Genomic DNA, 16,069 nt, shown 5'->3' on the forward strand with positions numbered 1-16,069 from the left:
ACTGTTCAAATGTTTGTTTTTTGCTTTTATTCATTTTTGGAAAGAATTTTAAAGTATTCGCCGTAAACCTTCAAACTTTAAAAAAAAACATCAAAACTGTTTTAAACAGGAAGATTGTCTTGATTGAATTTCACTTTGTTTTAATCCCACATCATTTACATTTGAATTCTGCAATCTCTGTGATACTTCAGTTAAATTGAGGAATTTAATTGTATTTTAATATACATCTTCCTTTAAATTGTGAATAACAAACAACAATCTTTTTTTGGTCCAGGAGCACGATTTGCCAACGTTAACTATTAACAACCCTTAATATTAGAGGGAGATGGTAGGTTGATAAGAATATCTGATAAGAACTGTAAAACCTAATAGTTGATAAGGATGCTGATTCAGGAATGTCTTGATGTCTGTCTTATTTAAATCACATGTTAAAGCATATAAAAAATGTTTGTTGTTTCATTGTTTTTTTTTATATTGTTTACTTTTGTTGTAAATGCATGTGTGGGGAAGTTTCAAAATAAAACCAGACAATTATGATAGAAGTCATCGTGATATCTAAATTGATTCAGTCTGTGTTTTTCTTTTGATAATTGTATTCTGCAATCAATTTCATTCCCAGTCTCTCACTCGGAATAATAATTGAGCACTGAATGCCACATTTTGCAACATTTAATTGAATTGCCGTCTTCAGTTTTTAAAGCATCCATGGTTTCCTTCCTTTCAGAGATGTGTGAGCTCTTGAGGTTGTGAAGGGTTAAGTGTGCTCCCTGGTCACTGTGTGAAGGAGTGTGTGATCCTTCCTTTATTAATGTGTTGTTGTCACGGGGGTCAGGTTCTCTCTTGCAGCAACAGCTTTTGAAAGTCATTACTCAAGCAGAGACAAACAAAGCTCACGGCGGGCCCCCCTTTGACAGCTTGTGCACAGTAACAAGACCGGTCCTGACCACTAACACAAATTCCCAGTTTTCCTTCCAAAGGGAAAGCTTTCCATTTGCATTGATTCTTTAATGAGTGCTACTGAAACATATATGGGTTCTTCATCCTTCAACTCTTAATTGGGCCAAATATAAGCAGACCGGCACATTGTGATTTATTACTTTACATGGCAGAAATAACAAGATCTTTTTTTCTTGGTGAGTATATAGCATGTTGCGTGTGTCATTTCGAGGAAGATGCTCCAAAGCTGCCAATATTGTACAGCCTAGAGTCTCGACACGAAATTGAGAAGCACTGGCAGATGTGGCAAGACACGGATGTGACTTCTCGGCGTGTGACTGCAACGGTGTAATTAAACATGGAACGAACGTACGGCGTGAAAGCAACGGGATTAGAAAGATAATGAGGCTGCTGCATCCTCATTCCTCATGCTCCTGCCAGTAGAGAGAGTCTCAAAACTGTGGGTGGATGTTGTCTCGCTTTCCAAACAGTGTGTTTGCATTTTATGCACTGTTTTCTCCATAACAATCACTGTATGCTAATTACAGCATTAAGCTGATATAAAGACTGTTGCCTGACAATTATAACTTAATCTTCTAGGGTCATTCTTCATCTCTATTTTCATACAGAGCTAGCCACCCCAAAACAGGCTAACCAGGGGGTCCTATACAGTAAGAAGATTCCCATAAGAAATATAAGATGTTTGTATGGGCGTCCGCACCCACTGAGTGATGTGAGGGTGTGAAGGCTTCTGCTTGAGCCCCCCACCGGCCCTGAAATAGATACGGCAGGCAAAGGAGAGAGTCCAGGATCATGTGTTGATCAGCCCATTAAATTGTCATTAAAAAGCTGTCACTTTGCTACGGTCCACACTCTTCCTGTCATACTGTGTTCATCCCGACTTGACAACCAGCTACGTCAAAGCCCACTTTGAGAGCACACTAGGTTATTGAGAGGCTCTGTTTGAGGACACTGGAGCTGAAGAGGGTTATCCTCAATGATAAACAAGTTCTTCAGTGTGTCTGTACTGAACCTTGGCCATGGGAAGTCAAAGCAGCCCATGGTAAACGGAAACATGCACGACCACAAGTAAAAAAATCATTATAATTTACTTTCAACCTATGATATTTAAGAAAGAAGTGCCTGCTATTCGTTTAACTATTGTTCAAACCTATAACATAGGTAATGTTAAACTATAAATATAAATTGTGATCAGAATCGGCATTTTTCAAAGAGACATTAAAGATACCTTTCTACTGACTCTGAACGACGCCAGGAGAAAGATTCCCAGGGTTCCAGAGACCATTGTTCCGATGCTGTGAGGAAATATAGACGTGTAATGCATTTATGAGTCTATATTGTGAATGCAGATTATACTGCTAGAAATGCTTTCATGCATGGCTGTAGTCAGAGTTTATATGAGGTAAGGTTTTGGTAGAAATCCTGTAGACTTGTTCTCTGCAGCTGCTCTGCTGAGACACGGAGAAGACTAGGCTTTAATGAGGCCTGCTGTGAGAGGAAGAAGAAATGGTAGAAAAACAATGGGGCCAGAAGGAGTGAGAAATAAAAGCAACAGGGAAAAAGTAAATGGATTGGAGAATAAAGGAGCACGTGCTTTGGCCGTGGAGAACATTTTCGGCTAAGATATGCTAATAATGAGCTCATTCCCTTATATGTATTGAAATAAATATGTCTCCAGTCTCTCAATGACTCATCTGTTGACATAATTATCATCAGAGAGAGGGAGAGTGAGCAGTAGAGACATGAAATGATTATTTATTCATGCTGCTGATTTCATTTTTCTGTGCACTGAAGGAGACGTTTTGAGAACTTTCATCTGTTAAGGAGAGATGGTTTAGCCAAAAATTAGTGTCATAATTTACTCCCCATCATATTGTTCCAAACCAGGAAAATTTATTTTTTTGCTGAGACACATAAAAGAAGATATTTTGAAAAATGTTTCAATAGTTTTTTCTTCGTACATTTAAAGCTATGGGGACTGAAACAAAACTGAACCCCACTGACATTTACCGTATGGCCAAAAAAAAATAAAAAATTCCCCCTCTCAAAGTAACGTCTTTTCAAAATACCCGAACTGAACTTCCTTTTGGGTATATGAAGGACATGATCGATCGATCTAGTGCAATATGAGATCCAAAAATCGATAAAAGACACTGTTTACAATGAGACCAATTTAAACGTTTTTTTTTTTTTTTTACTTTAAACAGTGTAGTAAAATTCACAATAGTTTTAGAAGTGCATGGGAGCAGGACGACTGCTCTTATGCAGGTTGTTGCTGGTTAGTGCTGGTCTTCAAAAATACAGTACAAAAATTTGTTATGAGAGCATTACAGGAAAGAATATTCCTTGCCTGAGGAATGATTCCGTATGCAACCTAAGGTACAAGTAAAACTGTTCAATTATGGTATTTGTGTATTTGAACCGCTCTCTTTTGAGTAAACTCACTTTATAGGCAAAAGGGGCCGAGTGAGGTGTATTGTCAAAGAATGCTAATAATGTGTCTGTGTACTTTCATCACAAGCTCTTTAACAGCTTCCACTGATGTGGGCCTCTTTGAACATGGCTTAAGGACTACATTTGATAACACAGGAGACCTAAGATGCCTGTAGCTTAGGTATTTTTATAACCGCATTAGAGCACGTTGTTTTCTTTTTTGGTTTATATTTGATTGAAAGACAGTTTGTGGTTCACTTCTGGCTTGTAGAATATTTGAATGTACTTTGAGCTTTTTGGTATGCATTATTTTGTGGTTTAGCTATACCAGAGAAAAGTTAAATGTGTAATGTGCTTATAATCTAATGGAAAGAGATGTTAACCAAAGACAATATACAATCTTCATTGTTCCCTTTAAAAATAAATAACATTAAAGATATGCCCCACTTGTTCTGTAAAATCTGTACATTGAATAAAGTCACTGTGAATAACATCCTCTACAATACACATGAATATAATATATTTCACTCAGAGGCGGAAACTTCCTTTTAATGTTCTCATTGTGTTTCCTGAAGAAAACCAACATGTTTGTGGTTGTAGACTATTTGGACAGAGGCTGTATATTCAGTGGTGTTTATAGTTTACACAATTAGCTTAAGGATGCAATAGCACAATCTAGGGGCTCAGAGACTTGTATTTCAATTGATCTGAAAAAGTGCTTTCTCTCTCCACTTAACCCACTTCTGTCTTTTTTCTCTCAGGTGGATTTCACATTGGATTCTTAAACATCTGATTCTTCCCGGTAAAGCAAGATAAAGACAGAGGGTTGTAGATCTGCTTAACACATTAGCGGAAGGCTGTCACCAGGTGGGCTGTATGCTGTGGCTTTGGAGACGGAGCCAGAGGACTTCTTTATGCCCACAGGCCTTGGCTGTTCAAAGGGGGGATGATCTGGATCGCTGCACACAGGCCTATCATTAGGCCATTGGGGCCCATGCTAAGGAATGGATCGTTTTGTGCTTTTAACTATGGGGCACCGATGAAGGATTGATATGGAAATCCTTTTTTTTCCTTGGAATCAGCTAAAGCAGCATTTGAGGCTAAGCAAAGCAACTTTTATGTGCTTTTTAGGATTCATATAATTTGACAGTTTTATATAAATGTGTCTACATATCATTTACTGTTTTTAGGTGACTAGCGTTATATTACAAAGCAGACCTTTGGATTTATGAACAAACAAAAACCATGGCGGCTACCTATCGCATTGTGGTCAGCAGTATTAACTGTTATAACAGTGTTGTGATTGACCGTCGTGTCCAGCACACTGTACACTACTGTAATGGGCCCTGTGGTGCACCAAAACATGGACTAAACTGCACAGTGGCTCACCGCAGCACTTGTGCAGAACTTCTTGATACCCCCATATCTAGAACCTGCTCTGACCGGCCCATCATTATTCATGAGTCCAAAACAATGGAGAATGGCAGCACCGGACCCGGTGCTTTCTGTGATGACTACCACCAGGTCATCCCCAGAGTTAAGAAAGGATCTGCCATCCAAAGCTCGGCAAGTCTCAAGGATATTACAGGGGAAGCTATCAACCTGGCCAGTGGAAAAATCAAGGAGTTTTCATTTGAGAAAATCAAATACTCTTCCAGCCACGTGACTTTCAGAAAAGGCCGTAAGGTTCGGCCGGACTCCTTCAGCAGGAGGTCCACTGATCTAGACATCATCTACGGCCAGTTCACAGGCAACGATGAGAACTGTCCTCCATTCGGCCTGTTTCAGAAATCTGTACTGGAAGAGCATAAGCTAAGTCGCAGTGCATCCTTAGAGCAGAACCTAAACAATGTGGCCACGCTCTATCTAAACAGCCTCACAGAGGAAAACCTAATTACCCGTATACTGGAGAAGACCAAGTCTGACAGCAGTGCCTCAGGAGAAGACATTAAAGCCTGTCTGGACATTCTCCTCAAATGCTCGGAAGATCTGAAGAAGTGCACAGACATCATCAAACAGTGTATCAAAAGGAAGTCGATGGATGGAAGCATCGACGACTCTGGGAACCCTGAAGTCATTTATAAAAATGTGATGGCTCGTCTCTCCAACTATCTGAAGAGGCTTCCTCTTGAACTGGAACAGGGGCAAAGTGTGAGGCAGGAGCACAGCGAGCTTGCCGAACTAGTCAACAGCATACACGGGCTGCAGCAAATCCCTTTCTCCCCCATCTTTGGCAATGAGCAACCTCCACGCTACGAAGACGTTGTTCAGTCTCCTCCGCCCACAAAGCCTCGAGCTAAACCCTCCAAGACAGAACCTCCAGAAGGCTCTAGGGATCTTACAGGCAGTGTCAAACCAATTCAGAGCACCCCTGGTTTGTCAGCACGTACACCTCCTTCAACTAATGGGTTCCCACATGGCACCTTACCTTCAGCCTCCAGTAGCGGTTCAACGCCTTATATCTGCCACCACACAGTCTCAACCAGCCGACCGGACACATTTTCTTCCACAAACTCTCTCTTGACTAGTAGTAGTGAAAGCCTCTGTAAGGATGCCATGGAAGCTCTGTATATTGAGGAGGAGGAGTCTGATGTGGGAAGGATGCCGGACAGGGCATTTAAAGGGGATGGGAAGCACAGCTGTAATATTTCGGAGTCCAGATCAATCTCCAAAAGACCCACTGGCTACTCTGAACCTAGTGGTGGTGTTTCAGAGAAACTTCATGAACTTAGCAGAAATGGAACCGTGTTCAAGCCTAAAAACGACTTGACGGTCAACAAGATGTACTTGCCGAAAAGCACAGATTCCAGACTGTTGTCCAGGTCAACCTCGCACAACAATAAAGGGGGAGCCGATGACATTGATAAACTGCTGATGGACCTGGAGTGTCTTTCTCAGAACATGCAAAAGGAACCTCCACTGCCCCCTAAACTTAAAAACTGTGCCCAGCAGACAGGCTCCCCCCAGCATTTGATTGGTAGCTCTGCTAATGATCTTCAAGTGGCGGGTGTGTCTGGACCCTCGGCGACCAAGCCCTCTGAAAACACAGTCGAGGCCACCGAAGAGGATGATGGAGCTCTGCTGCTCAGGATTCTTGAGAGCATTGAGAGCTTTGCTCAGGAGCTGGTGGAGAGTGGAGCTGGGAGAGGAACTCAGTCTAAGGAGCGAGAGGTCATGCGTCTTCTCCAGGACACTCTGGCCAGCACCAAAGCAGAGGTGGCTCCACCCCCACTGCCTGTACCTCTGTCTGAGACTGCATCTACACCAACACAAACACTTAAATACACACCTGCACCAACACCCTCGAGTGCACCTGCTGCCATACAAACCCCTGCTTCTACTGTAAGGGACACAGGCTCGACACTTCTCATTCAACAGACACCTGAAGTCATCAGGGTGAGTTCAGCTAAACTATGTCTCTGTAAGGTTTTCATGCCTCTTGTGGAATCCGTGCAATGTGTATCATTAGTAAAATGTAAAATAAGGTTAAGAAAAAATATAGTTAACTTATAATTAACACAATTTTCTGTTTCTAAAATTTTAATGTACCCCTTGTTGTTATCAGCTTGTTGTTATCAATGGCGGTTTGCTGCCGTTTGTGAATGTTGCACATGGGTGATTCAAATGTCCCTAACGGTAAAGCTGGATTTAAAAAATCATTAAGCTATTCTGAGGATGAAGTCAAATGCAGAGTATGCAAGGAAACCAAAGAACTTGCAGTACACAGATGATTTTTTAAGAACAGTGAGCAGCTTTAGGATAAACCAGGGACCCATATACAGCTACAACAAAAAACAACAGTCATGGATGCTCAAGGAGGCTAAATGCAATGTTAAGAACTAAGGGCAGGTAACGTTTTACAGGATCATTTTGGTTAATTCAGTTATTTTATCTTTGCAAACATGGTATTAATTATTTTAAATCGTTTAGGTTTTAAAATTACACACACAGACACACACACACACACACACACACAAACACACACAAACATATATATATATATATATATATATATATATATATATATATATATATACATATATGTGTGTGTGTGTGTGTGTGTTATTCAGATTCTCCAATGGGTATTTACCATTATACCATTACTGACGCACAAAATTATAGTCTGCATAAACCAAAATCATTACATAAAATCTTCTCTTTGGAATACTGTGGTGTATGAATTTATCATTTAATATAAGCATTGATGGGGAAACCATTTTGTATTTGACCAGTCTGTATTTGACATTGGTAACGTTTGAACAAGTTTAATTTCAAATTATTCCAGTTTAGTTGGTTTATCATGTGTTGACTTTTATAAAAAGAAACAATCATTTGTTCTGTATTGTTACATTGTTTGTTGTATTTTACTTGATGATTTCCATTCAAAGCCTTCCTAATTGCACAGTTACATTCTGATGTCCAACTAGAAGACATTTAACTATACTAACTAGAATACTTTTAAGACGGTGTAATTGCCTAACCTGTTGCACCTGGGAAAGATTACAGGTTACAGAGAATCTTGTTGCAGTCAACTGTGGGGTCGGTATCATGTGTCTCCCGGAGCTGGCTGTCACCCTTAGTCCATTTTTCTGCTCATCCGTCATGGTGAGGAAAGCACAGTTTGTCATCCTCTAGTTCAGGGATCTTGGGGGAGACTGGACAGATACTGGACATACTTGTTTAGATATGAATGGCTTTTTATTTTTTTAAGTGTGAACTTTTTATGCGCATTCAGTGCAGGTCAGTACTCATCACAGCTTTGAAAAATGTGTCAAACATAGGTGAAAACTGCATAAAAGGACAGCTCCCAATGCCTTAACCCCTCCTAAATCACTCTTTCAGTGCAAGTCTTGAGAATGTTTAGCATATCATGATGCATTTATTGGTAACTGTCAGCTCTCTAAAGTGTTGTCAAGCTGTTTATATCCCATGTCAGTCCTCCCAGCACATTTAACCCTTGCTCTTTATGCATCCTCTGTTCAACCTCTCTCCGTCCCTTTATCTTTTTTTTTCTACCTGGTAAATCCTCACTTGTTTATTTCCTGGCTTTGTAAACCAATAGCAGCTCAGGATCTATCTTGGGCCTGCTATTTATGACGTTGCCATGACATCTGTCGAGTGGAACCCCCTTAATAATGGGGCTCCTCCTCCAATCCTATTTCTGTACCTGCTACGCGCATAACTAAGAACCCTTAAGGTTGGATGAGTCACATAGTTGTGCACGAACATGCACGTACACACTCCAAAGTGCATATAAGAAATGCCCTAATGGCTAATGATTTAGATTTTGTGGAAACGAGTGATGAAGTCAAATAAACAAGTGCATTTTTGCTTTCCCGAGACTCCAAATACTAGAAGTTTGATCTCAAATAGGGTTGAATTAGTTCACATTTAAAGTATGCATGTCATCCTTGGAGCGTTAGCTTAATTTCAAAGATACAAGTGTGAGATATTTAGTTAGAAAACATGCATGTTTTCATAATACGCACATCTCCCAGTAACCGTTTCTCATTGGTCCACATGTTATTTTGGGACTGGGTTGTGATGCTGTAGCCATGCAGTTGGTGTGGAGGGTACACAGTCCTTTTTTGAGAGCTCTGGTAGGTCATAACAAGAGCAGGCAGTGGGGGGTTTTGGCACAGACACTGTTAATGGTGTTGATTTGCCCAGGGCACTTCTCCTCCTCCTTGTCATCCATAGACAAAGGTGTCAGGAAGACTAAATCAGCTTACTCCCCGCCTACTATTTCATTCCGCTAAGAGACTGGCTGTCGCCAAAGGGAAAATGGACCCAGTGTTGCCGTGGGGGTCACGGCTAAGTTTGGGAATAGCTTTCTGCTAACCCGATCCCCTCTCTGGCACCCGAGGGAGCAATAAAAATAAGAGTGCTACGCCAGGAGCCCTGCCCACTGTCCCATTTAAACACAAAGCTGCCAATCACGGAGATAAACAAATCTGCGGAAACGTTCGATCTATGCGTTCTCCCTCTGAGCAGTTGTGTCACACCTGTTTCCCATTAACAATGGGAATTGTGTTTTTAATATGGTGCACCTGCCATGCTTTCCTTGTTTCATCTCGTTTAGTACCTGCATGTGTCATCACTAATACAAAAGCACTGAATGGATCAAGATGTGGTCCATCTGTCATGTGTCAGCATCTCAGCATTTAGGAAACCAGCTCTAAATCTAGCAGTTGCTGTTGTGTATTGCTGCAAGACCTGAGTGTGGTCTTTTGTTTGTGTGTCTCTTTCCGTCTCATTGCTAGACCAAACAGCAGGTGAAGATGAAAGTGGACACTCAGTCAGGTTTAGGCCTCCTCGCCTCTGTCGCAGTGCTGACAGGGTAATCTGTTTCGCGGATGCTGGGGCTAGTTCTTCTTTATTGAGATTGCTTATTTACTGCTTCTCTCTGTTTCTTGGTTTCACATGTGTGAGTCATGTTGAAACTTAGGAACTAGAGACTTTATGTAGACCTGAAGATGAAGGTAATTGAAATAAATCTTCACTAGGTTGGTAAAATGAATTGTGGCCCCTAGTAGCATCTGCACACACTTTTGCCCATAAGACTTTAAGAATTATGAAAATAAGTTCACTGTACAAAGATTCCCACAAGATGCAGTCTGCAATTCGTGTTGGAAGGTGCAGTTTATGAGTAGGGTTACACAATATATCAAAATTTAATTATTATTTAAATATTTTTACATTTAAGATGACATTTAGCATCCTCTAACACTCATTTGATAAACAAAAGATCTTATACAGATTTTAAAATTAATTGAACATCCTGCATTTTCATGCCTTACACTATAATGTTATGATGCCTAAATCCACTTTTAGCATTTAGATTGATTTTAGTTGTAAATGGTTTTTAGTGTGTAGTTAATATTCGTTTTAAATTTAGAAAAAATAATGTAATATTTTAATTTTTAAATCAGTCAGCTTCCCTAATAATGAGCCTAATTTATATAGAAAAGGTTGTCTTTGTGAGAGAATAACAATAAAACAATAAAAAAAAAAAAATTGGTGGTACAGTGCTATTTCAGCACAATTAGCAGCTGGTTTAACCTAATTGTCTGTAGTTAGCACAAGGCTTTACACTGAAATACTTTCACCCCTCAGATTTGAAGCCTGTTTGGAAAACCTTCCTCCTCTTAGCCTAGCGACGTGCTCTCCCACCATGCTGGACTGGAGATTTTGCCCTATTGGTATGACAACATGGTGAAGACAAGGCAATATGTCCTTCACCACCTGTCAGGAAGTGCTGTTAATCTCCATGGTGACAGGGATCACCCTGCTTGGCAATAAGAGTGTTACAGTCATTATAAATCAGAAGTATCTCTTCCAAGAGTTCAAGCCAACTAGTCATGCTCAGAGCCACAGACACACCACAGTGGGTCACCACTGGTCAGGCCGCATTCAGTGAGAGTCGGTCAACATGACACATCTGTTATTTGAAGTGAAGAGAAAATCCAGAGTTGTGTTGAAATGGAGAATCAAAATGATATTGTTCTTGTGCTTATTTTATACAGAAAGCAAAAATTGTTCTCTTTATAATCGCCGTAGCAGTCAATTCAAGATCAGCTCCATTCTATGAGTAATTTGATTTCTAAATCTTCATTAAAGCCCATGAAAATTCAGTTTACCCTGCTCAAGCCTATTTACTGTTAATGATGATAAAAGTATTCATGTGTTGCATTAAGGAGCTCATTGCATTGTGTGCTCAGTAGGCATGACTGTGTTCAGCGACAGTGCAGAGCTGCAACCTTTATTTTAACATTTAATTTTTTTACATTAATCTTGGCGGCTTTTATAGTTTAGAAAAAAAAAACCGCAAAAGTTTTTGGTAGAGTTCCACAAGTAATGCTTAATTCATATGCAAAGATGACAGCCAATCACAGCTGTGGGCGTTCATATTGAAAGCCATATGAAGATTATAAGTTCAGAAAACATAAAGTGATATAAAAAAATGCATTTCATGACTGCTTTAAAAAAATGAGGCTTGAAGTGAGTGGGGAGAGCGACCCAGGCTCTCACAAAATAAAATGCATCCATGCACCACTGAAAACATTGCTCTAAGACAGTTCTGGTTCAGTATTATTTATATACTATTTTTGTTTTTATGAATATGTTTTGCATTAGCTTATATATATTTCTATTTAGCTTAATTTTTTGTTGCATTTTTAGTTTTATTCTAGTATTCAACTTATTATTTTATTTTATTTCCATCAGTTTTCATGCAGCATTTCTAATTCGTTTCTACTATATTGTTGAAACCCATATTAAATCTTCAACCTCATCCGAACAGGAGGTTCAAATGACCATAAATGAATGACACAGAGTGATTTTTCCTTCTGAAAATGTGTAAATCGAGAGAATGCGCAAACCACTGCAATTAATGCAGCTGCGTTGAAACAAGAGCAACTGGACACCTGTAAAAATAAGGAACAGGCAGAAAAAGTGAGCGAGAGAGCAAAAAAACAATACAGTGGGTGTAGAAAAGAATAACTCCTCTTTAAAATAATCAATTTTATTGTGTTGTAGCCTGAAATGGATAGATGGACACAGTTTTTGTTTTATTCAGCTGTATTTACTCTTTTAACTTATAACATCCAAGTGAAATATAGAACACCAACATGTGGTTTGTTGAACCACCTTTTGCTTTAATTCCAGCCTTTAGTCTGTTGGGATATTTCCCTACTAACTTAGCACATGTAGACTTTGCAACATTTGCCGACTCTTTGCAGAACTGCTCAAGTTTATTTCAATTTGATGATGACCATTTGTGGACTGAAATATTCATGTTATTCCACAGATTTTTGATGGGGTTTCAGTCTGGGCTCTGACTTTGCTTGTGTGCTTTGGGTCATTGTAATGTTGTAATGTAAACCTTCTTCCCCTTGACTACTATCTGACAGAGTAGTAAAGACTTTCCTCAAGAATTTCCTCAAGAATTTGATGTTATTTTGCTCCTATCCCTTAAGTGCTGCAGTCCCTGCTGCAGAGAAACACCCCCATAACAGTATATTACCATCTCCATGCTTTACTGTAGGAATGCTGTTATTAGGATAGTGAACTGTGTTATATTTTCGATAGACATATCATTTTGGTGTTGAGGCCAAATAATTCACAAATGCTGTCTCCATCTTTATTTCAGGCTGCAAAGCAACAAAATGTGATTATTTTAAAGGGGTTTAATGATTTTCTATATTTCATTCATTTCTCACACAGTTCAGTTTGTACACTTGCCTATGAAGTACATTTTTGGACTTTCACAGTCAGAATCATTCAAATTTTCATCACAAGTGACATAAGTGTTTCTTTGCTAACTCCCTCAGGGACAAAAAAAAAAAAAAAAACCTGATTGAGGATGTCTGTATGCCTTTTGTGTCCATCTTATTTGTTAGAATTGTTTGCATAGGGTCAGTAGGGGATTACATCACCAGGCATGGCTGTCTTGTACTGAGAGGAAATGAAATCACAGCAGAGGTCTGAGCCAAGAAACCCCCTTATGTACAACATCCTCATGTGAATCACTGCCTGTTGCTATTTGTGAAGGGTTTCCAATGCAAAAAAAATAACGGAAGCTATAGCTCGGGAACGAAACAACATAAAAGCACATGGCAACAAGACAAGAGCCTCTTCAAACAACAGTGTGTATCGGTTTAAGTACTGATAGAGACCCCTGATTGATGTCCAAGCTTCTCCCAGCCCTTAAGGATTTTTCCCCCAGGATTAAGGATGTCTGAGGAGATGAGCTAAGACAGAACTTAAGCCACCATTTGTGCTGGGGGCTGCTTAAGTTCTTGAGCTGGCATGAAGATTTGACAGGACAAACAGGAGCTCTGTGTTACTTCCTGTACCGTGAGGATCAGCACTGAACAGTGGCTTCCTATTTTTGAACAATGAAACCGTAGCTCATTCATAGTTTCAAACTATTTGTCTTCTATTGGCTGGGTTAACAGCCTGATGGGATAGATGAAGGAAGATTTGAGTTAGCCTGGTTTTCTTGCGAGAGGGTCAAATATTGTGTTTATAAAGGTTATTTGACACTGATTGTTTTGTAAAATCTTTTATAGGAAGATCACAGAGTTCTGTTTATGGTTTTGTGAGATATGGTGAGATATGTCAGTATTAGTTAAAAAAATATGAAAGTGGTATATAAGTGGTTCCTTTTGTGTTTTATGTATTGCGTTCATTAAAGTTAGAGTGCTTTTGTCAGAAAATGCAACTGAATTGCATCTTCAACCTTCTAAAACAGCATTTCTTTGAATCCATCAAACAAAACTCCCAGACTAATTGATAACGCTACTTTTGTGCACTGAAATATCTCTGGAAATTAGATGGCAGATTGTTGTCAAATTCTTCAGAAATAATTCAGACAAATATTTCAAAATACTGACTTTTTATATATGCCACAAAAGAGGTTTGGAAGTTGCTCTATCAAAGCTTAACAAAATTAAACCGCATTAACAACCCATGTGGGTAGTCAAAGCCATGAAAATATGCATTTTAATCAAAAATCAGGCTGTTCATGTAAGCAATTGATACTTTTATTCAGCAAGGATGCATTAAATATATCTAAAGTGCCAGTAAAGACATTTAAAATGTAAGACATAATTTCTATTTTTCTCACATTTTGAATAACTTGTACAAACCTGAAAAAAAATATTTTCCAAAAATATTAAGCAGCACATCTGTTTTAACATTAATAATAAGAAATATTTCTTGAGCACCAAATCAGCATATTAGGATGATTTCTGAAAGATCGTGCGACACTGAAGACTGGAGGAATGATGCTGAAATCAGCAAAAAAAAATCTACATTTTAAAATATATTTAAAAAGATTTTTTAGTACAATTTTTTTCTGTATTTTTTTAACAAATTGTTTTACCTGGGTGAGAATAAGACACCAAAATTGTGGGTGGTTATATAGACACAAACTTAGACAGTTAAAAGTTACATAGGCATTTATATTTTTGACAGAATGTCATGGGGTGTCCAGTAGTCAGACAGGTCTCTTCACTTTAACATCCTGCCTGGAGAATATCCAAGAGATTATTCATTGATCTTCTGAACTGTGCAAAAGACAAAAATCACATTTATAATTGACAAAACCTTCCAGACTCCCATGTGCCCTGCATTTGAGTAATCAGAGCAATGCCAGTTTAAATGCCTGAAGCTCAGCACAAGTGCTTAAGAGCCTGCTGAAATCAGAAACACCAATTGTCGTTTTTATCAGCTTGTCAATTTTATCATCTTACTGAGCTCTGGAGGCAGCAGTGTTTTTCATGGAATCTCGACTCTTGTTATATCTCACGGTCAATTTTAGATTTGAGGTTCGCAGATTTTGTCATAATACATAAAATCAGTGGTGACCGACTGAAATCAGCATGTGTATCTTTGGAACAAATAAAAACATTTGCTTCCATATATTACAGACCCCGCTGCTATGCCCAAATCATGGCACCTGGAAAGTCGGCAGCTATCAAAAAAGGAACAAGTTTGTGATGTAGGGAAGTTTTCGATTTTGTCTGCGGTTTGTCTCTGTGAATACTGTTTTGTCACAGTGTTTTGGGGAGATCCATGTCACTGAGTTCTGACTTTGGTGGGTGTTTTTGCAGCTGGTGCTGCTGGTGGGAGTGAGTTGAGGGGAAAAAAAAGAGCACAAGACAAAAGGGGAATGGAAAGTAAGGTCTCACCGAGCACAAAACTAGATAATCTGATCCGAGAGTGTTTACAATGAGATGGCCAACTACTGACATGAGGAGTCATATGTTCCCATGCTTTTAATCCTCAGATAATGACTAGCCAGACCCGAAGAGAGTGTGTGAAATATTAATTCAAGCATGGTTGATTTACTCTGACTCCGCTTTGGAAGCACTGAGTGCCTTATGTGTCCATGACCTCCACTGACCACATTATTTTACTGTAAATTTGACTGGTGGACTGTATGGATGACTGGCATAAAGTCCACTTCTAAAAGTCCAAAAGCATATGGTTCCCCAGAAGTCTTTAAGTGTCCTTAGTTGAGACAATTCTAGTGTTTATACACTTTCAAGAATCCTAGTCTGCCATCTAGTGTTGAAGAGAGATCTCACACCATAAACATACAGTAGCATGTACACAGCATGTCGTGTCTGGAAAAAGACAAATGTTTGCCTGCCATTACAAAGTCTTTTTCCAATAAGCCACATTTGTTGCTGTTACTCGCTCCTGACCGTATTTTCCACCTGTGATCCAGGGTAGTCAAGGGTATCTGGGAGGTGTCGGCCAATGAAAGCTTTCATCGTCATCAGAGATTCCTTCTCCCCAGAAGCCTCAGTCTTCAAAGGCTGCATTACCCTAACTAGACCATATCCCCTGTCTAGAGCTCAGAGGAACAGGAAATGAGAGCTGACACGGTGCATTTAATGATGAAACTCTCTGATCGTTTATCCACATAAAATGAGGTGCATAAAGTTCCTCAACTGTTTTAGATGAGTTGACAAACAGTGAAATGATTCATGGACAGGGGATCGTGACCTTGTGTCTCCTGGGTGATAAACGGGATAGCTTAAAAGGCTTTTAACAAGTCTGACAACTGCTTCAAATGTGGCTCTGACGACTACTGTATGAGCTGAGAGAGACGCATCGTATTTCAAAGCTTCCGTGTTCAATCCGGGTATTATTCACATTGTTTCAA

The 16,069-nt window shown here is 39.4% G+C and overlaps 1 protein-coding gene across 1 annotated transcript in view; it reads left to right on the forward strand.

Moving 5' to 3' along the window:
• The window catches only part of LOC113116485 (serine/threonine-protein phosphatase 2A regulatory subunit B'' subunit alpha), a 72,131-nt gene that overhangs the window by 40,026 nt on the left and 16,036 nt on the right, over window positions 1–16,069 (forward strand). The window contains exon 3 of the mRNA XM_026284679.1: window positions 4,152–6,786. Coding sequence (XP_026140464.1) covers window positions 4,636–6,786 — 2,151 coding nt within the window. The 5' untranslated portion in view covers window positions 4,152–4,635. The remainder of the gene's footprint in view (window positions 1–4,151; window positions 6,787–16,069) is intronic.

Source organism: Carassius auratus, chromosome 2 (genome assembly GCF_003368295.1).
Source record: "Carassius auratus strain Wakin chromosome 2, ASM336829v1, whole genome shotgun sequence".
In the NCBI taxonomy this organism is placed as follows: domain Eukaryota; kingdom Metazoa; phylum Chordata; class Actinopteri; order Cypriniformes; family Cyprinidae; genus Carassius; species Carassius auratus.